This window comes from Rousettus aegyptiacus, unplaced genomic scaffold (assembly GCF_014176215.1).
Source record: "Rousettus aegyptiacus isolate mRouAeg1 unplaced genomic scaffold, mRouAeg1.p scaffold_m13_p_5, whole genome shotgun sequence".
NCBI lineage: Eukaryota > Metazoa > Chordata > Mammalia > Chiroptera > Pteropodidae > Rousettus > Rousettus aegyptiacus.
In genome coordinates this window covers 13,406,569-13,431,223 of record NW_023416308.1, presented here as the reverse complement: position 1 = coordinate 13,431,223, position 24,655 = coordinate 13,406,569, and the positions used below count along the sequence as shown (strand labels likewise).

At 51.7% G+C, this 24,655-nt stretch overlaps 2 protein-coding genes across 20 annotated transcripts in view; both read right to left on the bottom strand.

Moving 5' to 3' along the window:
* Window positions 1-15,694: 15,694 nt before the first annotated feature.
* On the bottom strand, window positions 15,695-16,498 carry MIF (macrophage migration inhibitory factor). Its single transcript, XM_016127204.2, has 3 exons — window positions 16,272-16,498; window positions 15,946-16,118; window positions 15,695-15,852 (listed from the first exon to the last, which is right to left on the bottom strand). The coding sequence occupies exons 1-3, from the start codon at window positions 16,377-16,379 to the stop codon at window positions 15,786-15,788; spliced, it is 348 nt and encodes a 115-aa protein (XP_015982690.1). The 5' UTR covers window positions 16,380-16,498; the 3' UTR covers window positions 15,695-15,785.
* Window positions 16,499-16,555: 57 nt separating this feature from the next.
* Window positions 16,556-24,655, bottom strand: part of SLC2A11 (solute carrier family 2 member 11) — a 35,264-nt gene continuing 27,164 nt past the window's right edge. For 17 of the 19 annotated variants that reach the window (XM_036220321.1, XM_036220330.1, XM_036220335.1 and 14 more), the window contains one exon: window positions 23,936-24,486. In XM_036220321.1, the coding sequence (XP_036076214.1) occupies window positions 24,056-24,486 (431 nt within the window). In that variant the 3' untranslated portion in view covers window positions 23,936-24,055. Of the gene's footprint in view, window positions 24,487-24,655 lie in introns of all 19 variants that reach the window. The other 2 variants (XM_016127182.2, XM_036220326.1) reach the window with 1 other exon arrangement.

Sequence of the window (24,655 nt, the reverse complement as noted above, 5' to 3'; positions counted from 1 at the left end):
AACGCGCGGAGCCTGCTGGGGGTGGAGTAGGGGGTGGGTGGACTCACTTTTTCACCAGCTCCTCAACTGCGGTCCCGCCCTGCGCGCGGAGCTCGCTGGAAGGAGGTGGGGGTTAATGGGCAGGTTACCCTGGTAACACTCAGCGAGGGAAACGAGTCGCTGGGCGCGCGCTGGTCCGTTACGGTCCGGTGACCAGAGCGGCCACTGTGCCCAGGGCTCCTGAGGGCGCCGGCTGGCTCCATTGCCACGCGGCCTCCGAAGCAGAAGGGAAGAGGTGGAAAAATCTCTCGGCAGTGTGGAGGGTAGAAAGTGTTTGGGCCTCGGAGGCGAAAAATGAAGGGTCTGGCAGCGGGGCGGGTCTCAGATTGTTTTGGATCCTGGGCAGAAGGCAAGGGTTAGAGACTTTGGCTGTGCCCGCAGAGCGAGAGAAGGAAGCGCCTCCAGGCCTTCAGCGGGAGTTGAGTGTCAGGCCGCGTCAAGTGGAAGGAACTGTGCAGGGTCCCAGAGGGAGAGAAGGAGAAGGGAAGACAAAGCCGTGAAGAGGGGTGGACTCAAAAAGTGGAGGGGGGTGCGGGGGGAAATGGAGATGGAAGAAAAAGCTGGGCGGCCTCCTGGCAAAGTTGAGTCTATGACATCATTTCCCAGCCTTATAAACCAAATCACAGCAAACCATGATATAACCGTACTAATTTTTGGAAGGTCAGTATTTTTTATGTATGAGATAGGCAGGGAAAGAACTGGGGAAAAGGAAGTCAAATCATTGAGCAAACCATGATAGACAGCTACTAATTTTTGTAAAGTCAGGACTTTTTATGTACAAGATAGGGCAGGGAAAGTAGGATCAGGAAAAAGCAGGGTGGGGTGGGGCAAGGCATATAGCAGGAAAGAAAAGAAAAGCTCTTGACCTTTAAGAGCCCAGTCCTGGAGCAGGAAGGGACCTCAGGGTGCTTTTGTGCAGGTAGTTAGGAGTCTGACCACAGTGCTCATTGGTGCCTAAAGCTCCCTCTTAACCACTCTGAGACCTTTACCTCTTGGAGGAATTACTTTTGGGTTAAGGAGGGGGAAGAGGAAGGGGCAGATACGAAGGGAAAATGTCAGTGGGAGGTGAGGGAGAGAACAGCGCTGAGGTCCAGCCTGCTGAGGACTAGACGCCGCTTTTCAGAGAAGTCTGTGTCATAAGCACCCCAATCCAATTTCAGGGTGCGGTGGACCAAGTGTGAGACTAGGAGGTTTGGAAAAGACCTCTTTCAGTAATCTTTGTCAATAGGGAGAATTCATGTGGGATCCACTTCTTGGGCTTGACACCCCACCCCTCACCCCCATCTTATTCATGCTTTGTTTATTATTTGCCAGAGAGCCCTGGGGTTTCAGGCCACATCCCTCAGGGAGGAGATTGGTGGTCCCCCTATGGCATAAGGCAAATGGACTCTGTGCCTTTAGGGAACATTACTGCCGATTACATCTATGGGGAGGTTATTGAGCTCCCAAAGTTTTCTGAAGCCATTTTGTCATCTGTAAAATAACTACTGCTCTGGGTTCTTCTAAGGTTGTTCTAGAGACCTAGTGAGAAAAGGACACAAAGTCCTTTTAAATTAAGGGTACAGGGCCCTCAAAGGCAAGGACGGGTTATAAGAAAACCCAGTCCATGAGGCTTGGGGAATTGCTGGGGGAAGAAGGAGCTGGAGCCAACCTGTTCGGGCCGCAGCCTGCTACTGCCACGTTTTCCTTGCTGCCCCATTTCCAAGGAGGGCCAAGTCAGCTTAGCTCACTGCCAGTCCGTTTGCCTTCTTTTTGCCTGACCCCGCTCTGAGTCCAAAGACCTGGATTCGAAATCTAGATCTGTCACTTATTAAATGCCTTGGGCAAATCATTTCAGCTTTCCTGCTTAAGTAGAACTAAGATGGCTTGTGAACGGAACCATATAAACCAAAGCATTTCTGGCTCCAGAGGGAGGCAGCTGCTGTGGGGGGAGGAGCTCTGGCTGGGAATCTGTTAGTTACTCTGTCACCAACTGGAATGGCCTTGGGACAAAGGACTAAAGCTATCTTGACCTCATCAGTTCCTTTGTCCTCATCTCTTATGTTATGCTATCATCTTCAACACCATCACCATCTTTAGCCTTAGCATGGGCCTTGGCCTCAGTTTCCTCATGTGTGATTTGGGGATGATTCCTGTAGGAATCAGTAAGCTTAAGATAAGGAAGCTATAAGTCACATCACAGCTTAAATGCAGTAGTGGGACGTTCAGTTCTAGGGCTCAGCAGATGGCATGAGAACAGAGCCAAGCAGAACATTAGGGTCCCTGTCGACAGCTGATTAGAATCTGACCCGTAGAAGGGGGAGGGCTGGGGAGCAGCGAAGCGTTGGTTGGAAAAGGAGGCTAAACAGAAAACCAGGTCATTGTTAACACACTCAAGATGATAAATCCTTTTCTTATAAAGCGATTATTTAGATTAAGAAATTATGAATTTTACAAACACACAAAAGATCATAAAAAAAAAAAAATCCCGACTTTTTTTTCCTTTGTAAAATTTAACTGCTGGACATACTTTCACCTTTAAAATACTCCCCCTGCCTTTCCATATATTTTACCTACAGACTCTTCGATTACCTTTTTATGTGACCATGATTGTGTAATATTTTCTATAGAGAGAATAGATAATTCTGTCACCTTTGCTTTGGCAGTAAACACATCCCTGCAAGCCATTTATGCACCAAAAACAGCGATAATAATTTAAATGGGCACAGAAATATTTCAAAGCATATAAATATTTCCCATTCCACCCATACATTAGTGATCCCCCAATTTTACCTTCCCTTTTAGCCACATCCAAAATGCCCATAGTTACTCTCACAGATGTGTGACACAAAATTTGCAACAGAAAGAGACAGTGGGCCTGAACCAACTCGTAAAAATAGCTCAGGCAAATTTTCCAAAAGCGTCTGACAATTGAAAGTATTGCTGATGCTTCTCCCAGGACAGAGGAGAGGCCCTGAAGCTTAAGCTCCACTGACTACCTTCACTGTAAATCCACCTCGGAACATTTGCAACTATGCAGGGCTCAAGGTTAGCCCCTGGAGAGTTCAGTGGAAGCTAGTGTAAGCCTTTGAACAATCCAGGGGGCTGGTTTACTCTTAATTTTGGCTAATTTTGTGTTGATACACAAGCTCTCCCACCTACCCACTTCCTCCCCTCTCCCTGACACGCTATTCCCGCAAACATACACGCAAGGGAGGTTCCTGAGATTTGTGCCCACCCCGAAAGCCGGCCCTTGGACCTGAGCAGAGTTCTCTGCTGAACCTGCCCTGCCCTCTCTCGCACACACAGAGTTGGTGAGGCCGAATTTTGACCCATAGGCACGCTTCCTGAAAGGGCAATGAGTAGGACCCGGAAAAGCTGATTCAGAACTTCTAAAAGCCCTAAAGGCTCCCCTTTAACCTGCCTGTCCTGTAATACGGCTGTTTTCAACAAGTCTACAAGTATAAAAAAATACATGTCGGCAGGGGAGGGGAAACAAGGGAGGAAAAAATGCAGAACTGGAAGAGAAGAGAAAAGGCCCCAGCTTGGCAGGGAGGGCAGTGGGATAAGGGCGGCTCTCTGTGCTGCTGTGCCTGAGGCTGGTACTGCTGTTAACTTGCTGTGTGACTGGGAGAAGCCTCCTATTTACCTCTCTGGGCCTCGGCTTCCCCTTTAAAGTAGGGCTGCCAATACTTACCTCTCAGGGTTGTTGTGAGGATAACACGGGGTAATGTCTGGGGCGATTGCTTGGGAAATTGGGAAAGATCACTCATACAGGACCCCTTTGGAATCCTTTTGGCCAAAGGGGAGAAGTAGATTCAGAGGCCTTGGACCCTAGCCTGGGTCTTCACTCAAAGCTGACCCTGCCTTCGGTGGAGCAGCCCTGCTCCAGACAACCTGCCTCACCCTGACACATGCAGGCGCCATCACAGAGAAACTCTGAGCTTGCCTGGTAGGCACCCCAGAGCCTGGCCCATGGGAGCAGCCTGGAATACAGAGGATTTGGTGTTCTATTCCAGCAGGCCCTGGCTGCGGGGGGTAGCCCAGCCTACCCCTCCAGAGGGCTGCAGGGAAGAGAACCAGTGGAGGCTGGGTCCCAGATGAGGGCCCCCCTACAGGGCTCGAAGAAAGTGCATGTGGGAGACCGGTCAACAGAGGTGGTGACAGGGTGGCTCCAGGGCCTGGGTCAGGCAGGGAAGAGCAAGGGGTCTGACTGAACAGGGACTACAAAGCCAAAGGTTCACCTAAGTCTCTGGGCCCAGAATCAGGGCGCCGCCAGTGCTCGAGGCCCCAGCTGCAGGGCAGACAGCCTCCTGGAGCGTATGGGCCCGCTTGCTTTACTGGTTGATTTTCTTCCCAATGATACCCAGGGCTTGCTCTCCTCACCCCCTTCTCACTCTCCACTGCCTTTAGTATCTGAACATATTCTGTCTCTCCAATGTGTACAGAGTGAGCCCTTTAAAAAACGAAAAGCTTACTTGAAATGATAGTTTGGGGTTCGCTTCCAGCAGAGAAAACGGGTGGCAGGTTCTGGGGACAGGCCGGCTAAAGTCAGGGAAGCCAAAATGAAGCTGGCTGCAGCATTAAGGATGAAGAGCAGGAAGCCAGAGGGGAAGGGAGGGAAGAAATGCGGCTGAGTGGGAGAGCTGCTCCTCCACAGCCTGTTGGGGGTCTGGGGTGATGCGGGAGACCTTCACAGGTTGGGGCCCCACAGGCAGTTTAGATCCCCATGCCTAGGCCTTGGGATAGGTCAGAACCTGGTGTTATTAAACAGCAAGGGCATGTTGGACCCCAAAGAATTCTGTCTCTTCTCTTTTCTATCTTAGATCCACGCTCAAAGTCTAGGGCTACCGGGTACCCCTAGAATCCAGTGCTCAGCAGCCCCATGTAGAGCCCTCTTCTTATTGCCTCCAGGCCCCAGCAGAACACCCCTGGCAGCTGACAGAAGGAGAGTGGACAGGGAAGAGAGTGATAGCCCAGACCCCACACACTGGGAGTCTGACCCCATGCAGGGTCAGCTTGAGCCCAGTTCCGCCGCGTTGGGTGGAGCAAGGAGCAACTCTTACATTCCCTCTCCTCTCTGAGCACATCTGTGCCACTCCTGGTGAGAACAGGCATCACCTGCCCGGGGGCCCGCCCGGTCGTTGGGTCTCATTTATGATAGCTTCCAGTGTGTTCAAAACCTCGTAATTGCCATTTGTCCGTTGCCAGGCTCTGCCTAGTGACAGGGCAACTAAGTCTGGCCTCTGCCCAGTGGGTGGCACCCTCCGTGCTGTGACTCCTCACCCCATCAGCACTTCCTGCCTGGAGCAGGTTCCCCAGCCAAGGGCCAGCGAGCAGCAGCTAGCTGTGTGTTTCTCAAGACACTGGCTGTCCTCCTCTGGGGATGCTCCCAGCCTTGAGTGGTATTCGTTTCTGCAACATAGTTCCCCTTGGGGAAGGTCTGTTTTCTTACACTGCAGTTGGCTTAAGGCTCCAGGACAGCTCAGCTGAGCCTTTAGCAGTTGTGCTATGCGGGCTCCTGATGCTGACGTTATATCCTTTTTCTTCACCACACAGAGGGCTAGCCATTTTAATTGGATTCCAGTACCCTTCCTCCTTTTATTTTCTCTTTGCTTTCTGGCTTAAACATTTACTTTTTCTGACCTATTCCTCTAGATTTTGTCTTTTGGGGTGTCCCATAGCAAGAGAAATAAAAACCAGTCAATTCCAGGTCCATGACAAACATCCATTGTTGAAACAGTCCCCATGGCTCCAGGACCTGTGGCCAGCTCCCCTCCCAGCACCTGGCCCCACTCTCCTCTGGTTGGGCTCCGCTGAGCCTTTTTAAGACCTAATCCATACATCTTAGAACATATTCCCATGGGGCCTGAGCAATTCCCTGGACCCCCACCCACAGTAACTGTGCCAACCTAAAAAAGCACCCCCAAATCTTCTCAGTATTTGATGCTCATCTTCTGTTTCTGAATTTGCCCAGATCATCTATAGCTTCTGAGAGTTGCTAAGCTCATAGAACGCTTCTGGTTCTTTCGGAGTCCCTGGGTTCAAGAATGTTCTGGGTCACTTGGCTTCTCAGGGAGGGCCTTGCTTCTTTCCCAAACCTTTGCCATCTTCTTTGCCTGTCCCCCTGAGTTGGTCTGTGCAGTCTTGTCCCTTCCAGCTCTCATTGACACCTTCATCTCTGTCCAGCCTGTCTCCTGACGCCTCACATTCTCTTAAGGACATTCCTTTTCCACAGTTCGTCTCTCTTCCTCCCTTTCAATTGCTCATGTTCTGAGAGTAAGGCTGTGGCATATTTTTCAAACCATTCCAGTCCTTTCTGAATCTCCCAAGTAAACCTGACTCCTTGGGACAGATGGCTCCCAGCACAAGCATCTGCATGGCCTTGCTAGCTTTGGTTTTATATCTCAACCCAAGAAAATGGCATATTCTCTAAAGGGCCTCCATTCCTTTGAATCCTATTATCCATTAACAAGCTATCGCCCTTTTGTGGGCGAGCTGGGCCTCAGTCTCCCAACTCAGGAGACAAACTCTCAAGAGCCTAGGATGTATTTCCAGGGTGCAGGAGGGACCATCCACAGCCTTTACTCTGGCGGGAAGTCACCGGTCACCGCCCCACTATGGTGGCACACGATTCCCACCAGGTGCACTCCAGCCCCTCGCTGCCTTTGCAATTGAAAATACCTACATTGGACCTGGCTGAGAACCCCTACCCCTGCACTGCCTAAGAAGACACAAGCTCTCTGGAGCTGCCTCCGACCCGCTCTTCCCTCACAGGTCAAGGCCCACTTGAGACCCCCACCCCCACCCCCACCCCCACCCCCCACTGCCCACAAAACCCCAGTGGCTAGCGCTTGCTGAGGCCTCCCGTATTAAAGAAAGAACACTACTGTGAGTTTATGACCACCCCCGAAGCACTACCCTGAGCTGCTGAGGTCAAACCTCCATGTGGACCCTGCTTGCACAGCAGGATGCAGCTTGTCACCAGGGCCACTAGTTAAAAGCCAAGTACACAACCATAATCATCAGATCATAGAACCAAAGCACCGTGGGGAGCCACCAACATCCCAAGAAGCCCCCGCACACATGCCGGGCCTCTCTCCGACCTTCCCTGGGGCGGGGGTGGGGGGGTGACTGGTGTGGACTCAAAGCTCGAAGCCATTGCGCAAGAATATTTTGGGTTTGAGGAGGCCTAAATAGAAAACAGTTTTCTTCCAGTTCCAGTCTCAGGGCCTCCGCCACAGTTGTGGCACGTGTCATAGCATATGCCACAAGGCAGCACAGGCACAGGGGCCGAGCCAGGCAGTTAGGGTGCGGATGGGGTCTGGGAGAGTTCCTCCAGGGGTGGAAGCACCACATAGGAAAATGTGAGGGAGTGAGGGTAAGGGCCCCCCAAGCCCAGCAGGAACACTAGTGGCAGGAAACTCAGGGAGGTGGGGGGGTGAGCTGAGGAGAGGGCAGCGAAGTGGGCTCAGCCCTGGGCATGGACAGAAGTGGTGACAAGTTCTTAGAGGGTTGGGGGGGTTGGCACGCTGGTGGTGGTCTCCCCTTCATCCTACATGGGCGTGTCTTCACTCGTATCGTGGAGTATAACACACACACACAGAAAAATGCAGAACGGTTTAACAAATATAACACAGACACTTGTAAGGACAGAGATGAAAAGAAAACCGTTACAGCGACCCACCAACTCCCACGGGTCCTGCCCCAGTCACGGCCCTCCCTCCTCCCAGTGGGACTATTCTGACTGTGAGGAAAATTGTTTCCTGGCTTTCATCAGTTTTACCACCTAGGCCTGGACCTCTGAATAATGCAGTTTGGGGTTCCCTGTTTTTGAACTGTAATTAAATGATTGCACTATCTGTATGTTGTACCTTTTGCTCAGCATTTTATGCAAGTAAGATTTATGCACGGCGATACGCATACCTATAGCTCGTTCATTTCACTGCTGTGTAGTATGCCGTGACATGAATATGCTGCAATTTATTTATCCATTCTATTATTGATGGACGTTTGGTTGTTTCCAGATACAAGTTTCTTTAGGGTACATGCCTAGGAGTGGTTTTGCAGGCATGTTAATTATAGCCGATACCAAGGCTGGTAATGGTATCGTGCGAAAACTTTAATTGCATTCCCCTGATTTCTACTGAGGTCAAATAACCTTTTCTATCTGGATATTCTCTTTCGTGAAGTGGCTTCTAAAGTCCTTTGCTAATTTTTTATTGGGTTGTGTATTACTAATCTGTATGAGTTACTAATCTGGATATGATGAGTCCCTTGTCAATCATGAGTTGCAAATGCTTCAGCAAATCTTTTCACTCTTTTTATGGTGTCTCACCAAAACAAGGTCAAGTGGGCACATCTTTCCCCGAGTCATGTGTGTTTTTGCATCTCATTCATGAAATCTTTAAGATGATATTCTCTTATATGACCTTTTAGGATCTTCATGGTCTGTTCTTTATGGATTTAATTCATGCAGAACTGATTTTTGTGTAGGTGGGAATAGGAATCCAGCTTGATCTTTCTCCCCATGCAATAGCCAGCTTCCCATTGTAGCCAGCTGGCCAGGACTTCACACAGACTTCACTGCGGCCCCATTGCGTATCATGTCCTACGTGTGTGTGGATTTCCCTTCATTCCACTGGTCTCTTATCTGCCCCTGTGCTGATTCCATTTTGCCTCAGTTACACAGCTTGATAATGGATCTTGACATTGGAAAAGTGAGTCTTCTTCAAGAAAACCTTCCGGCTCCTCTTAGTCCTTTGGGTTCTCACATGAATGTTTGTTAGAATTTTGGTTGTCAAATTCCATCGAAAAAATCTGTTGGACCTTCTGGGTCTGTGTTGTCATAAACCGAACTGGGGAGAAGCAACATCGTTATAGTATTGCCTCCCATCTGTAGATCTGTTTGTTCTGTTAGTTCTTCAGGGATCCTCAGGGTACTCGTTTTCGCTGTGGAGTTCTGCACATCTTGGATTTATTCCTAGGTACAGGGCAACTTATTCTGTAATTGCTCGTTTATTTTCCTCCGCCCACCAAGTTCTCTTATTTGAATGTATGAAGTCATATTCTTTATGGTATCTGTAGTCATATGTTATTCTGGAAAATGTCTGTTTCTGCATTGATACTCAGTGCATGTATTCTAACTAATCTCTGCCTTGCTTGTCTGGTAGATATGTTACTGTAGTGACACTATGTGGGCGTAAATGTTAAACTTGTATAAATTCACACCCTTCATATCCTTCTTTGGCTTTTGTATATACTCATGATCACCATTATCCTTAGTGTCAAAACAAAAATGATCCTTCTCTACACCTTTAAATGGCAATAGAGGGAGAGTAAAGGCTGAACTTCTCTGCTTTGTAGCTGTGTTTTATTTTGACTGGCTGCAACTCACTAAGGAGTTACCCCATTATTGAAGGATTCATTCTTGGAAACAGGGCTTCTTTCCAGAACTTTTCTTAGCACGCAGCTCTCATCCAGGGTTTGATGTTAGAGGAAGAGCCCTATGGGTCGATGGGGTTCAAAGATACAGTCACTCCCCTCTTGTTATCAGGCATCATTGTCTTGCCTGGCCGTTGTCGGAGGGGCTGGGGTTACCAGTTACATTGTCCGAATGGAGAGGGTGGAGGGGGAGCTTCTCCCACCTCTTAGCTGGCTGTTTCCTCTTGGTTTTTTCTCTTCAGTCTGACTGCCCAAATAGGACACCCAGGAGCATTGTCACTGGGGCATCATGAGCCCTGAGGTCTGACAAAATCATTTCTATTCTTCTTCAAAGCCATGTGTTCATTGGAAGAGGTCTGGCCCCTGGTTCTCTTTCCCTCCAGACCTGTTGTTGAAGTGTGAGTATTCACCAGAATTTAAAGAACAGTCAAAAGGAATTAAATCCAGAGGGTCTTTTCACTTCTCTCAGAACAAGAAAAAAAAATGGGCTTATTTTATAAACAAGAATATTATCCTCTGAATTATCAGAGAGCAAATGTGTGAGGTGACTCATTACCCAAAGGGTCGAGTTTTCTCTTTTAGAAAAATTGAAAGGCTCCAACAGAGGTCCACTCGATTTTCTTCTGTGTGGAGGTATTGACATCATATTGCTTTTCTTGACTGGCCAAATTTATTTTCAGGAAGGGTCAAGACACTTTGAAATTTACACCGTCTTTGAAGAGCATATGTTAAAGTAACAGTTGCTATGGGCGACATAGCAACTGCACAGCAAAGTGACTGGTGTGGGGGCACAAACTTCTCAGGGAGGAGAAGCCTGGCACCAACAAGAGGTCCTGATTTATAAGCCAAGTTGGAAATTGCTGCTTTTTCACTGCTGAGAGCATCAACAAAGTGTGAGAGTATGTCATCCACATGACACTTGAGACCTCTGAGACCCCTGTGTTTGCAGGCTGCCTGATGGGCACAGTGGGCAAGTTCCTTCAAGAGAGCAAGACAAGAAGGGTTGATATTTGGCAAGTTGGGAGGTGGGCAGTAGGGTAAACAGGGCAGAAGGAAGCAGCTGCGGGGGAGGGGAGGAGGGCTTGAGCTGGGGCCAGGACGAGGCCTGAAAGGTCTCCAGAGTGGTGTGGGAAAGGGTCCCTGCCTTCCCCAGTGCTGGGACAGTCTGACAGCATGCTTGTCTGTTACAAATGAAATTCACTGGACCCTCCAGGGGAACAGAATCAGGAGCTCTGAAGTAGAACAAATACAAGATAGGATTTAATTTGGAATAAAAGTGGCATTTCAACAGAGGGGTAAGATGGATGCTTTACCAGATGGTGAGGGAACGGGTGGGTGGCATCTACAATAAGCGATGGAGCTACACCTCAGACCTGACACAGGGGAATTCTAGACTGAGCAAAAATGTAACTGTCAAAACAAAATCACATGAAGTCCTGGAAGAAACCATGGGAAATAGTTTGATAACCATGGACTAGGGAGAGCCCAAGAATGACACAAATCCTGAAGAAGAGTTTGGTAAGTGTGTCTCCATAGCCTGTCCACAAAGTCAAAAGCCAGATGACAAACTGGGAAACATAGTTGTAACTCAGAGCAAAGGGTTAATTTCTCTAATCTATATAAAACTTTAAAACAAAAAATCCAGTGGGAAAATGGGCTTGAGGATTTGACTTAATTCCTAAAATAGTAAAAGGGAATGGTTGTTCCCAAATGAAAAGATGCTCAAGCTCATAAAGGAAATGCAAATTAAAACCTTTTCAGTTTGAGAGAAAAACATTTTCCCTATCAGAGAGTCAAAAGTCAAAACCCGGGTTGGGACAACTTCTTGTGCCCAGCTGGGTGATGTCATAGACCTAACCGCCTCTAAGATGGACATCTGGCCATATTAAAATGGCATCATGGCCTTTGACCAAGCAGTTCTCCTTCTAGGGACCTATCCTACAGATATACTCACCTATGTGTGGAATTAAGTATGGCAGAGGTAAGAGCTGAAGATGGGAGACAGCCTAAACATTTGTGATGGGGCTGGTTAAATGGAATCCTGGATTGTCCTAGAAAGGTAATATTGGAGACTCTTCGGGTACTATGTATGACTTTAAAGTTAAAAAAAAAAAAAGCAAAATACGAAACTTGTCTAGAATATGCTACCTTTGGGTGGGGCGTAGGGGGAAGCAGGAGGTGAGGTTATACATATTGTATAAGCACAAAATGCCTCTGGAGGGATTTGAGAGAGGGTCACCTTGTAGAGGTTGGTGTTAGGAGGGGGCTCTTAGAATGCTTTGAATTGAGCACATAAATATATTACCTATTAAAATGAGAATAAAATTAGGTGCTCAAGAAACCAGGTCGCAGGGAGGCACAGTCACAGGGTACATGGGGGTGGGGGATAAGGCTTATTCGTAACTTTTGGACTTGGAGCTCTGTCTAGGTGTTTTGGAGGATGCAACCATGAGAATATGGAATCCAGCCCCTATTGTCCCCAGATGGTAGCTGAGGTTTCAGGAGGGAACAGAGCCAATTTCTGAAAACTGACAATTTTTGTCTATTTTATGTGGGCTTCAAACACAGAAGTGAGAGGGTTTGCTCACTTAGCCAGGGGGGGAAGGAAGCCTGGTGGGGGGGGTGGCTGGTGGGTTTGCATTATGCTCCCTCACACCCCTCAACCCCTCCTTGGTTCTGGAATTCTCATTGGAAGGCCCAGAGAGCTGGGACCTGGCTTTGCAACTGCTCGGCTCAGAACTGGGGCTTGGGCTGGCAGTAGAGGGCTTCACAGAAACACAGTTTTGGCGCCAACACTTAGTTGCCCAGTGAGCAAGGAGTGAAGGAAGATGCTGGTGGCCCAGAAACACTGGAAACTGCCTAAGCTCCTGGGATCAGCTGACCTCCCCCAGAAAACTGAGTTGCTCTGCACTATTTTTATCTACTGCTCTAGAGGCAGCAGGGTAACCCCAAGCCCTGACCCTCCATCTCCTGTGATTGGCGGGCCCTTTGGTGTGGGCCAGGGTCCACAGCAATGTTTCTGCTGCATTCCCACAGGGGCCATGTGCCCGCCTCCCTCATCAGCTTCCAGCACCTCCCAGATCTGGGTGCAGCCAGCTTCGAAGATACCTGCCCACATTCCCTCATTGCCCAAGGAAGGGGTTTCAAAATTCATCAAGACCTGAGTACAGGCACAGGCCGCTTGCTTGCTCCTTCCCCACCCTCCATGCCCCTGTGACTGAGATAGTCTGCATGCTCGATGGTTGCAGCAATATGTAGGAAGGGTATCTGATGAATCCCTTCATTTCACAGGCCCCTGGATGAGCCTGCACTGCTGGGCTTACCAGAGTAGACGAGCCCCGAGACACCCCCAGGCCGCCAGTGCAGAGATCACAGAGCTAGGTGCAGCTGCTTCTTGACACCAGTGGGCTCCTGGGGGACACAGGAATAGAAACCCCAACTCATAGGACCTGAGCCAGAGTAGAAGGGCCTTGGTGTCCTCCTAGGCTTGGCGGCCTCAGGGAAGTCTCCTTATTAGGAAAGCGCATGGGGCTCACAGTGGGCAGGTAGGGAAGGCACTCCATATAGAAGGAACAGTTCCCGAAAGGAGAGGTGTGAGGCTGTCAGGCCTGCTGTCTCTTGAAAACGATGAGTGGACAGTCTTATCGTCCTATAGGCCAGGGCCTTCATCAGATGACATGATACCACTTGAGTGATGATGGAGAGCAGGTGGCAGTCTGTGCCCCAATCCATCTGTTCCACGCCTCAGTTTGAGATGTTATTTGGAAATGAGTTTCTGCTGCTATTCTGAAGGCTGACCACACCCCTGTGGGCCCGGGGCAGGCATTGGGGAGCCCAAGCTTTGGAGAAAATGGAACTGGCCAGGGGGTGATGGGCGGGAGGTGGGGGTAGGGGTTGGGGGCCACGTGGGGGAGGACATGCCTTGAGCATAGGGAGGAGGTCTGGTCCGGCTAATAGCTCCAGGGGACTTGGGAAGGAGTAAGACGAGAATGGCCGAGAACATGGGTCCCTTTTTCCTTCCCAAGGTGCCCCAGCAGGCCAGAGCTTGATGCTCCAGGATTACTGAGGGGAGGCGGGCTTTGCTCTCCTGGCTCCTGCAAGCCCCTCCAGCCATCTCCAACACAGCAGGGGCCCAGGCTGCCCTGCCTGCAACTTTAGCTGGTTAGACCACTGTTGTGGCCAGAGGAAAAGAGTGCTACTGGGGAGGGGAGAGCGGCGGGGAGGGTGGGGGGGTGGATACTGAGGGTGAATGTGTGGCTGAGCTCTGGGTAGTGGCACACCCAGGGGACCCAGGGTGAGTGTCATCTGTAAAATGAGGGAATTTGACTAGATACAGAGACCCACACCCCTAATCCCTCATGATCATGTATGGTGCAGCCCTGAAAGGTAAAAGCTAAGGGCCAGGTGGAGTGGGGCCACAAGCCGAGGAAAGGTTCTGTGTTAGGAACTGGTAGGCTCAGGGCACACAGAAGCTGAGGTGATGTGACAAAGGCCAGGACCAAGATGGGAGCCTGTTATTCAGCAGGCACTCAGATCCATGAGGGAGGCCTCAGCCCGAAAGCTAGGCTGGGATGAGTGGGGCCTTTGGCTGCAGCTGGCGCCATGCTCCCCACCCAACAGAGACAGGTCTTGGGTTCCATGGCCTTTTCATTGAAAACAGAATGAGTCAGAGGTGAGCTAAAGCAAGCCCCTCAGAGACCTTTGTGGAAAAGGAGCATCCCACCCCCCAAAATGGGCCACACCCTTCCAGACTTCCCCCCACCCCCCTCACCGCTTTTCTGGAAATAAATCCTTGCTGCCCAGGGCTGAGCAGAGCGAGCACCCCTGGCATCTGGACTGAAAGCAGCAATTCTCAGGCATCTTCATTAGCAAGCTGGTGATGGTGGGCTGCCCCCAAGGACAAACTGCCAAGAATGCTCTGATGGAAGAGAGGGAGGATGTAGATCCACGTGGAAAGCACCAACTGACTGGGCTTAGCAGCCCTGGGCCTGGGTTGTACTGAAGTTGTCATATTCAGGTCTGAGCTGCATCACTGGCAGCTATCCTAAGGAAGGTGTGTATCACTGCCTGTGGCCCAGAGTCAGGCCTGCTCCTCGCTCCCAATGTCAGAAGGGAAGTAATGGGCTCCAGTCTTGGCTCAGGCAGTACCCCATTCCCTATTGCCCCTCAACTTCCAAACACAAATTCGCTTAAATTTGATTGAAGTTTAAAAATCACCATCCGTCTAGGATGTTTTTGCCTTGAGACTGAGAAAGAGCTGGGCCAACAGGGGTCCAGAGGTGAGGCCCTCCCTACCTGGTATTCACGGGGTGGTCCAAGGAGATTCCTCTCTGTGCAAACGGAAATAAACTCGACTTCTCCTACAGAGCAGGTCGTGCAGGTAGGGTCAAGCTAGACTTTCACTTTGGCAAAGACACCAGTGCTGGCCTTGGCTGACTAGTGCCAGCTCCAGGCAGGTGAATCCCCAGTGACAGTGGTTGGCCCTTGCTTGGCATCTGCTGCCAGAGCACAGAAAGGCTCTCATTCTGCCGGGTGGTGAGGCATTCTGGCAGGCCACTGGCCTAGACAAGCATTGCTCTCTAGCAGAGAGGATGGGCAGAAGAGCAGCCAAGGCCCCTGTGGTCCAGGTTTAGGCACTAAAATTGTCCACTGGCCTATTACCACCCCGACAAAGGAGACCCTGCACTTGGCTGGAGAGATCCTGGGCCAGGAGACCCCAATCACATTGGACCCTGATACTGATCCCCGAAGTTCTAAAACAATGGGATTTTCCAGGTCAAGAAACTGGGGCACCAGCCTAGCAGAAAGTGACCTGGGGTCGTGGTGCAGAGGAGGCTTTCTTTCCCTAGGGTACCGTTTTGCGCATCTGGTAGATGGAGGAAAGTGGGGCTGAGAGAAAGATCCAGGCCCAGCTGATCCCCGAACCTCTCAGGCCAATCAGGTTTGAATCCTCAACCCTCCCTCCTCCTCTTCCCTGCCAGCCCTAGCCCATGTGGTGGCCTTGCCCCTGCAGGTGGGAATAACTCCACACTGGCCCAACACAGCCATAAACCTGCCTTGACGGGCTTTCATTTGAGTTTCATTCTTGGGTCTATGGCCAAAGGCAGGATTGCCATTAATACTGAGCAAAAGGCACCGGGCAGCAGATTCCGAGGCACCTCTCCAGGCCTTGGTTCCCCAGTCACTGTTCCCGCCCAGATTCCTCCATAAGCCCAGAAGTCTGAGACAGCCGCGATCTCCAAACCGTTTATTTCTACCGACCGGGAGGTGGAGGTCGCTGGGGGCATGGCAGGCAAAATACTGAGGAAGGGTCCGGGCTGGCCTCAGGCGAAGGTGGAACCGTTCCAGCCCACAAAGGCCGCGTTCATGTCGTAGTAGTTGATGTAGATCCTGTGGAGGACGGAAGCCGGGCTGAGCTGGCTGCACGTTCGCGGCCTATCGACTGCACGCCCCTTGCTCCCTGACCCCCCGCGTTCCCCTCACCTGTCCGGGCTGATCCGCAGGTGCTGGGCCAGCAGGCCACACAGCAGCTTGCTGTAGGAGCGGTTCTGCGGACCGCCGATCTTGCCGATGCTGTGCAGGCTGCAGAGCGCACATGGCTCGCTGGAACCACCGAAGGCCATGAGCTGGTCCGGGACCACGTGCACCGCGATGTACTGCGGAGGGAGGGGACGCAGTCTGAGGGCTCTAGAGACCTCACCCGGCCTGGGGCGCCCCCACCCGCCCCTTCCCTTCCCTGAGCCGCCGCCCCGACCCGCGGCTACCTCGACCGGCGGGCACCCCCCTCTTCCTGTTCCCTCCCGGCAAACCTGGGCCGGCTTGCCAGTGGCCTGCGCCAGCTGCTGGGTGAGGTCGGAGAGCAGCCCGTCTGGCACCGAGGCGCGGGGCACGTTGGTATTCACCACGAACATCGGCATGATGGCGGAGGGACGCCGAAGACTGTGGCACAGGAACAGATCAACGTGCACCGCTGCAGCCGGGAAACCTGAGCTACGTGACCGCCGCCCAGTGCTGCCCCTGTGCGGCAGCGGCTCCGCCTCCCGTGACGCTGCGACCGGCGGAGGCCCCGCCCCCACGGGACCGCGGCTCCCTCCCGATTGGTAACGCCGCCGGAAGCAGTGAGCTGGATTGCGGGGAGCGTCCACCCGCCTGTACTTCCTCTAGGGCCACCTAACCCCGCACGCCCCCTCAAAACTTTCCTCCGCTAGGCGGCCAGACATCTGCCTGTTCTTTTCTCCTTTCGTTTAATGATGCTTACTCAGTGACGTCTTTGTAGTGGGAGCTGGGGGTACAGCAGATAGTAAGCACAGATGGCTCCTGGCCCTCCAGGGGCTCAGAGCTGGCCAGGTAGATGAAGTCCCAGTTCATCAATCACACACACTGAGCCCTTGTGCGTCCTGAGTCTCAGGGGCCATAAATCTGTAAGGGCTACAGTCCTGTGTGTATCTGTGTGCGTGTGTGTGTGCGCGCGAGGGCGTTAGCGAGTGGTAGTCATTGCTGCAGGTGGGAGGAGGGCAGCAACACAGTGTTAACATCTAGTTGCCTTCCCTGCACGACCCCTTTTCAGGGTGGGTGAGGATGCTGGGAGGCGCCTACAGGCGGGGAGTAGATGAGGCCAGACGGAGCTCCATAGGCCAAAGGCTATCGGCAACTCAGCCTCAGAGCCCACCCCTAAACTTGAGGTCCCCTGGGCAACTTCTCTGCAAGTTTGGGAACTTCAGCTCCTCAGGGAAGCTCTATCCTAGTCCCACCCTCTAGGGTGCCCTCTTAGCTCCTCCTGAATTCTTTGTCTCTTCCACTAACTCAGCTCAGCAGGCATCTAAGTGGGTGCGAAGCATACAAGACTAATATACCGGCTAAATGAATTAATGGGTGAATGAAGATAGCCATGACAAGGCAGGAAAAGGCCAGGGAGCAACTGGATTAGGACCCTGACCAAAGGGAGGGCCGAGGATGAACCTACAGACCCTGTCATCACTGGGCAGGAGGGCCTGTGGCTAAGTGGCCACTCTCACTGTGCTCTGAAGAGTCCCCTGGTCAGAGTGCCACACTGGGGAATGGATCTCTCTCAGGTGCTGGAGGAAGCATGTTGTGTTTGACCAAGTCCTCAGAGCTCTCCAGGAAGGTCTTGTCCTAGGTCTCCGGCAGGTGTAATCGGTTAAGGTGGCACAGCACCAATTGGCCTTGATGATGGACTCTGTGACATGTCTTTGGCCTAGGGTCCCATTCTGAGCCCCAGCCACCAATGTAGTACTTTCTGTTATGTTCAAATCCAAGTGCATTACTTTTCCTCCCACACCTGATTGCCTGGCTGTGAAATGTGCCTCCATCCATTGGCCCTCTTTATTCACCCTCACTTCTCTCCACCCACCTCACTACCACCACCTCCGTCTAAGATAGGTGACATCACCTTTGGCCTAGCCTGAACTCCTGGGGAAGGAGCCCATTTCCCTGATCCTGACAGCAGATCTGGCCTTGTGACTTGGCCTTGCTGAGTGAAGGTGAACAGAAGTGACATGACTCCAGGCAGAAAATTTAAGAGCCAGCACCTGGTTTGCGGCTCTCTGAGTTAGTGGAAGTAGGTGACAAGGTGAAGCCGGGCCAGCAAACACCTGCAATGCCCCTGTAGTTAAACCACTGCCATTTTCAGATTATAACTGTAGCATACGGGAGCCTCCACTTATCAGAGAGGAGCACGTTTCATCTAGCAATGTGAATTCAGAGAGGAGCCCGTGACATCTGGCCATGTGACTTGAGCCATTTGCCATCTGCTCTTACCATCCCCCAACCTGTTTCTGTAACAGTGAGCACCAATTTTCTGAGGAGGTGATGATTCCCAGTCTCCCCTCTTACTAGCTTGGACACTTGGCTAACCTCTCTGAGCCTCCATTTCCCCACCTATAATTTGGGGATGACAGCAGTGTTCACCTTACAAAGGCACATTGTGAGGATCCAGTGGCCTCAATACTGGTGATAGTCTCTCTGGCAGTGCTGTCACAAAGCCCTGGGTGACCTCCGCACCCCGCATCTTGCACCACACTCTTGTTCTCTGGGTCTTGTGCCCTGCCCTTTAGTGCCATGCTCCTGGCTCCCAGCTTGGTCATTGGTCTCGAGATTGTTTGCCCGCACTTTTTCTCATCTGACTTGGGCTCAGTTCGTTAGGAAGGCCCCCAGAGCTCCTGGCTCTGTCGGGTCCCGTAATGTGCCCAGCATCCATCTTGTCCTTCAAGGGCCATCACACTTCTATTGGTGAGTTAACCTTCCTTTGTAGAGGGTAAGCTCCAAGGGAGTGGAGACTGTCTCTTTTTGGCCATTACTGTCTGACTACCTCCTGACCTGTACCTCGGTGGTAAGCATATGGCCCCCAAAGATGTCCACGCTCTAATCCCTGGAAACTCTGAATATGTTACGTTACATGGCAAAAGGCATCTCTCAGATGTAATTAAGGTTATGGGGTATAATTAGGGAGATTATCATGGATTATCTGGGTGGGTCCAATGTAATCACGGGAGTCCTTAAAAGCAGAGAATTTTCTCCTGCTAGTCAGAGCGATGTGGCAGAAGGGGAGGTCAGAGAGACTTGAAGCAGGAAAAGGAATCCATGGGCCATTACTGGCTTTGAAGATGAAGAGGGCCAGGAGCCTCAGTTGTACAACTGCAAGGAACTGAATTCTGTCAACGGCCTGAATGAATGTGGAAATAGATTCTTCCCTAGTCAACCTGAGACACCTTGACTTCAGCTGTGTGAGACTGTAAGCAGAAGACCCAGTCATGCCATGCTGGACATCTGACCCATAGAAACGGAGAGATAATAAATGTGTGTTGTTTTGTTTTAAGCTGGTAAATTTGTGGTAATTTGTTCTAGGAGCAATAGAAAGTGATACCCTGGCATTAATAGAGTTCAATAGTTATCTGCTGAACGACAGGACATCTGCTCTCGGCAGTGTTGGCAGACATGGCTGCAGCCCTGCCCGAGATCCTTTTCCTCTTCTTCCTCACTGACAGAATCCCAGTTCTGTTTGGTTAGAACATTTGCTGCCCCAGAGCCCCTGGCAACCAGATGTGGCCATTTGAGGAAGCTACGGCATGCGATGGACAGGGTTTATGGGGAAGCAGCTGCTTTGCTGACAGAGACGCCATCCTACCCACTTTCTCCTTCCTCCTCCTGGAACTTGGACATATAACCCCTGGTTGTGCATGAGCTGTTGGACAACCGTGAGCTGGAAAAAGACAGGCAAAGGATTGGGAAATGGAAACCTAGGGGTGCCTGGGGCTCTGACAGCTCTGCCCAGCCCCATCCAGCTGTCATTGAGTTAAAGAAGACAATCAAAACACTGTTTGTTAGAGTTCAGCTCTAGTGTAACTCCTGGCTTGTAGAGGACTTCTTGAGCAACACATCCTGTGAGTAAGGGCTGTCAGGCAGAGAAAGGGGGTGGAAGAAAACCTCACAATGTAAGGAATCGTTAGCAAAATGAGGAGGACCGTGGTCCGCACTGAGCACCTGGCAGGCCCTGGAAGTCGGTAGCCAGCCCCTGGGTTGAACAACTGCAAGGGCAGAACTTGAATTTCCCATGCCAGATGGAGGGCATGGTGGGAAAGGGCCTGCCAGGTCCCCCTGAGGGCCGACCTGCTCTTCCCCTCGCTGCTTCTCCCTGACATGGACAAGGTCATCTGTCCATGTCTGTGGATAGTCCACCCTCCCGCTGCTCCCACTGCCCCCTCACCAGCCTCATGTACCTCAGTATCGTACCCCAGCCATACACAGTTCATATCTCCCTCTTGCCCCAAGAACCCAGCTGGCCCTAACCTCCAACTGTCCCTCACTCACCAGTCCCTGTGCCCTTGTTTACTGAATGTGGGAAAAGTCACAGCAAAGACAAAGATACCCCATTCCCCTCTAGTCATAGTGGAAGAAGACCTTGGGGTCATCACCCCTACTGGTGCCACCCACCCGGCCATACCTAAAGGTACAAGACTGCAAAGAGGGGTGTCTGCCAGGAGAACACCACACTGTAGAGGAAGGGCCTAGGCTCAGTGGGGAGCCAGGGATCGTGGCCAGCAGGGTGATCAGGACTGAGTCACTCAAGCTCTCTGAGCCTCATTTTCATCATCTCAAGATGGCAGCGGTGATTCCTTATCCAGAGCCTTGTGTGAGGATCAAAGGAGATAAGCACAAAGTTCCTGGCATACAATAGGTGCTCAATAAACACTACCTGATAGTACCGCATTACAGCCAAGTGTCCTAGAGCAGGAAACGGGAGAACAGGATTGAACTCTAAGGTGGGCATCTAGGCAGAGCAGGCAACTGTGCTTTCCTTCCCTGGGTCCAGGTCCTGTCCCCACCTGCCCCTCCCCTCGAGGGGCCCCACCAATACTGAGGCCAGGCTGCTCGGGAGACCCCAGGGAATGGGCCTGCTCCAACTGCTGCACAGATGACGACGGTGGTGCAGCTCAGTTCAGACTCAACATGGACAAAAGCCACAAGCAGCTCACAGCGACCTGTCCCCAAAGGTGGCGTACTGACTGTCTCAGATATCCTCGCCTCCTGGAACACTGAGGTGTAAGCATGCACTTTGGTCGAGGGTGGGGGCTCATCGAAGTGACATGGGAAGAGACCCGTTGGAGGGCCTGGCTCCCGTGATTACAGAATAAATTCTCCAGAATGGCTTTCACCCACCCCCATCTCAGAGCCTCTTTCCCCCATGCAATCCAGGTAGATGCTGGCCTTCCCCTCCTGTACCTGCCCTCTGTGCTCAGCCTTTACCATCCCCACTTATAGCACTCATGGCCCCCAGGAAGCCTTCCCAGCTAAAAATCCACCCATCTCTGGGTTTCCATGGATACATTTTCATAGTCTGCCTCTAAAGAAGCATATGCGTGCACGTATGTGTGTGCACGTGTGTGTGTGTGTATGCGCCAGGCCTGGGGCTCTGTCTTCTTCCCCTCTGTGTCCACCCTCTCCTGGCTCTCAGCCTTCTTTCCTAGCTGCCAGGAGCCAAATAGGACTGAGTAGGCAAAAAGTCGGGATCTGCCCCTGGGATGTCACTCACTTCCAAGACCATGAGGATAGGACCTGGTGTCTTTGTCTTTCTGGGTGTCTGGTTCTCTCTAATCTTTAGTGGTTCCCTGCTGCCTACAGAACGGAGCTAGGAAATCAGTGGGACACAACCTCACCTCCCACAGGCTCTGTTGCCAGGGCCACCTATGGGCTCCCACCTGCCTCTGCTGAGCCTGAACTGTGGCCACTCAGCCTCCACGTCCTTCACGCCCCTGTCCTGGCCCTGCCCTCAGGGAACACTGGCTCAAGCCCCAGCTGCATCCTAATCCACTGTGTCACCTTGGACCTTTCAGGGTGGCCTCTGGGGCTCCCGGGCAGAATGGGCATCAGGTTGCAGAACGGCCAAAACAGAGGAGGCAGTATGGTGCAGTGGTTAAGACCACCAGGCCCAGTCCTGGCCCTGCCACCTAGTGGTGTGACCCTGGATGAGCCACTGCCTTCACGTGCCTCTGCTTCTCTTGTGTAAAAATGGGATTATAAAAGTTCTTATTAAATGGGGTTCCTGTTAGGATTAAAGAGGCCAACACTGGTGAAGTACTCAGAACTGCCTGACAGGCAGAAAACCGTCCACAGACATCAGCTCTGAATGGTGGTGGTGGTGTTGAGAGACTGGTTCACTTTCTGCGAGCTGAGGGTCACTGCCTGCCTCCTCACAACCTTGGGCACAGCCGAGGACAGGGACTGGGGTGGCCACCTCAGGATGCAGTGGGCCTGAGAGAAGATGTGTAAGCCAAAGGGTCAATGAATGCTTCAGCTGAGGCATGAAGAGAGTGACCTGTGTCTCAACAAGGAGGAACCAGAGTCTCAAGGGTCCAAGAGAGGAGGGGAGGGAAGCAAATGTGGGAGAACAGAAGGCAGCCATTGGAAGCTGTACAACCTGACCCTCAGCGCCATGTGGAGCCCGACAGCCAGGCAGCCACTCCACACCCCACCCAATGGACCACTATCTGCTGGTCTAGTAGAAGAGGCTAGACCCCTGGCGGGAGGCCCTGAGAAGCAGAAATTCACGGCCTAGGTAACCAGCAAGCAAGGGAAGGAGGGATGCAGGGAGCTGACCGAGTGCTCTGGGTGGTGGGGAGGGTCCACCTGGGATCTGGGGTCTGGATAGGTGGGCCAAGCTGGGAGCATTTTGGTATGGGGGTGGAAAGTATTTCAGGAGAATTTGGGGCTTGGCAGAAACCAGCGAACAAGGACATAAAGGGTCTCTGGCTAGGTGCATAGGCTTGTGGAAAACCCTCCAGCCTGGTCTTGAGACCCAAGGTCAGGGACTTACCTGCCAGGCAGGCCTGAGGGTCTCCACTGTCAGTGATGAAACAGTGCTGGCTCTAGGGAAGCAGGAGCAAGCTGGAGCACCCTGGACACCAGGCAGCTGGCCAGCAGTAGGGGCCAGGCCTGTGGAGTTCTTTGGGAAGGCAGAGGCCAGGCCTGACTCCTCCTGGACAGAGCCATGTCCCCTGCCTCCCTGTCTTCCTGAGGACAGAGGCTCTGCCTTGCTCTATACCTCTTCCCAACCAGGTCTGGGTCAGGATGTCGGCACAGATGGAGACCCAAAAGAGGGCGGAGCTTCTCTCTCATGGCGACAGCACTGTTTCCCCAAGGGCCTAGACCCAGGTTCTCCCTGTCTTGAGACAACCAGGCTCTGAGGCTGGCACCTTCCTTCTAAACCCTCTACCATGTGCAGAGCACAGGATTTTTAGGGCAGTGAAACTACTGTGTATGATACTATAGTGATGAATACATGTATAAACTTGTCTAAACCTATAGAATACAATGCCAAGAGTGAACCCTAATGTAAACTGTGGACTTAGGGTGATAATGATGCGTCACTATAGGTTCATTGATTGTAACAAACGTCCTACTCTGGTGGGAGACGTTGATAATGGAGGAGACTGTGCATGTGTGGGGACATGGGGATACGGGAAATCTCTGTACCTACCTTTCAATTTTACTGTGAACCTAAAACTGCTCTAGGAAAATGAAATCCTTAAGAAAATATTTTTCATAAATACTTAATATGGATACATTTTATTGTATGTAAATTATACCTCAATGAAGTTGATTTTTAAAAATCAATTCCTTAGAAAATCCTTTTCTGACCACGTCCCCATCAAACTGGGTCCTTCCCCCCAGTATACACACCCTTCACAACCTGTATTTTTTTTCTACTGCATGTCCCCAAGTTTACAGTTAGTTTTTATTGGTTTCGTGTTAACTGCCTCTAGATGGGGAGCACCAAATGGTCCCGGATTCCATCTCTCTGGCTCAATGCTATTGCTAAGCACCTGGCACTATGCCTACACACAGTAGGCGCTCATTTAATAAACACTCATTAAAAAAACAAATGCAGGCACCAGTGAATGAAGAGGAAGCAAAGGGAAGAGCAGCAGCTGGAACTGGGCCTCAGCCACACCTGTGGAGCTACAGCTCTGTGGACCTGACGATCTCTGGGCCCCTCCATGCGGGGCCCTGGTTCCGCCTGGGAAAGTTGAGTCTGTGCAATTCCTTGGAGATCTCCAGGAAGGTCTTGCCTTTGGTCTCAGGGAGGAAGAAGCCAGTGTAGAGTGCCCCACAGACACAGACGATGAGGAAAGGCACATAGAAGAAGTGTGACAATCCCTTCTGTAGAATGAAAGAGACCCTGAGACCTAGTGAGGCCCCATTCAGCCCCTAGATGGAAGACCCCATAACAGGTAGTGATGAGAGGGATTTGTCCCTCTTTGCTTAGATAACCCCCACCCTCTTTAGTCTCAGTCTCCTTGGATGGAGGCCTCCCACTGGGGTTCTCATTCTGACAGGGATAAAACCTAAGGCAGGCTCCTCGGGGGAGGGGCAGACCTACCAGGATGAAGGGGAACCCCAGCCCCACCAGGAAGAGCATGGTCCACATGAGCGCCCCGCAGACCATGTAGGCAGCAGGCCGGGCCGTCTGGTCAAACAACTCCATGGCCAGGATCCCTGTCACTCCGGCTGGAAGGAGGAGCAGGAACAGCGGACTGCCAGCCACGACTCTCCGCCCTGCCTTTCCCCGACCTTGCCCCAGATGCGGGAGTAGGGGTCCCTTGGCGTTCTCCTTCCAGAAGCCTTGTACAGGTGGGGGTGGGGGCATGCAGGTGACACTGCATTTCACATCTACCCA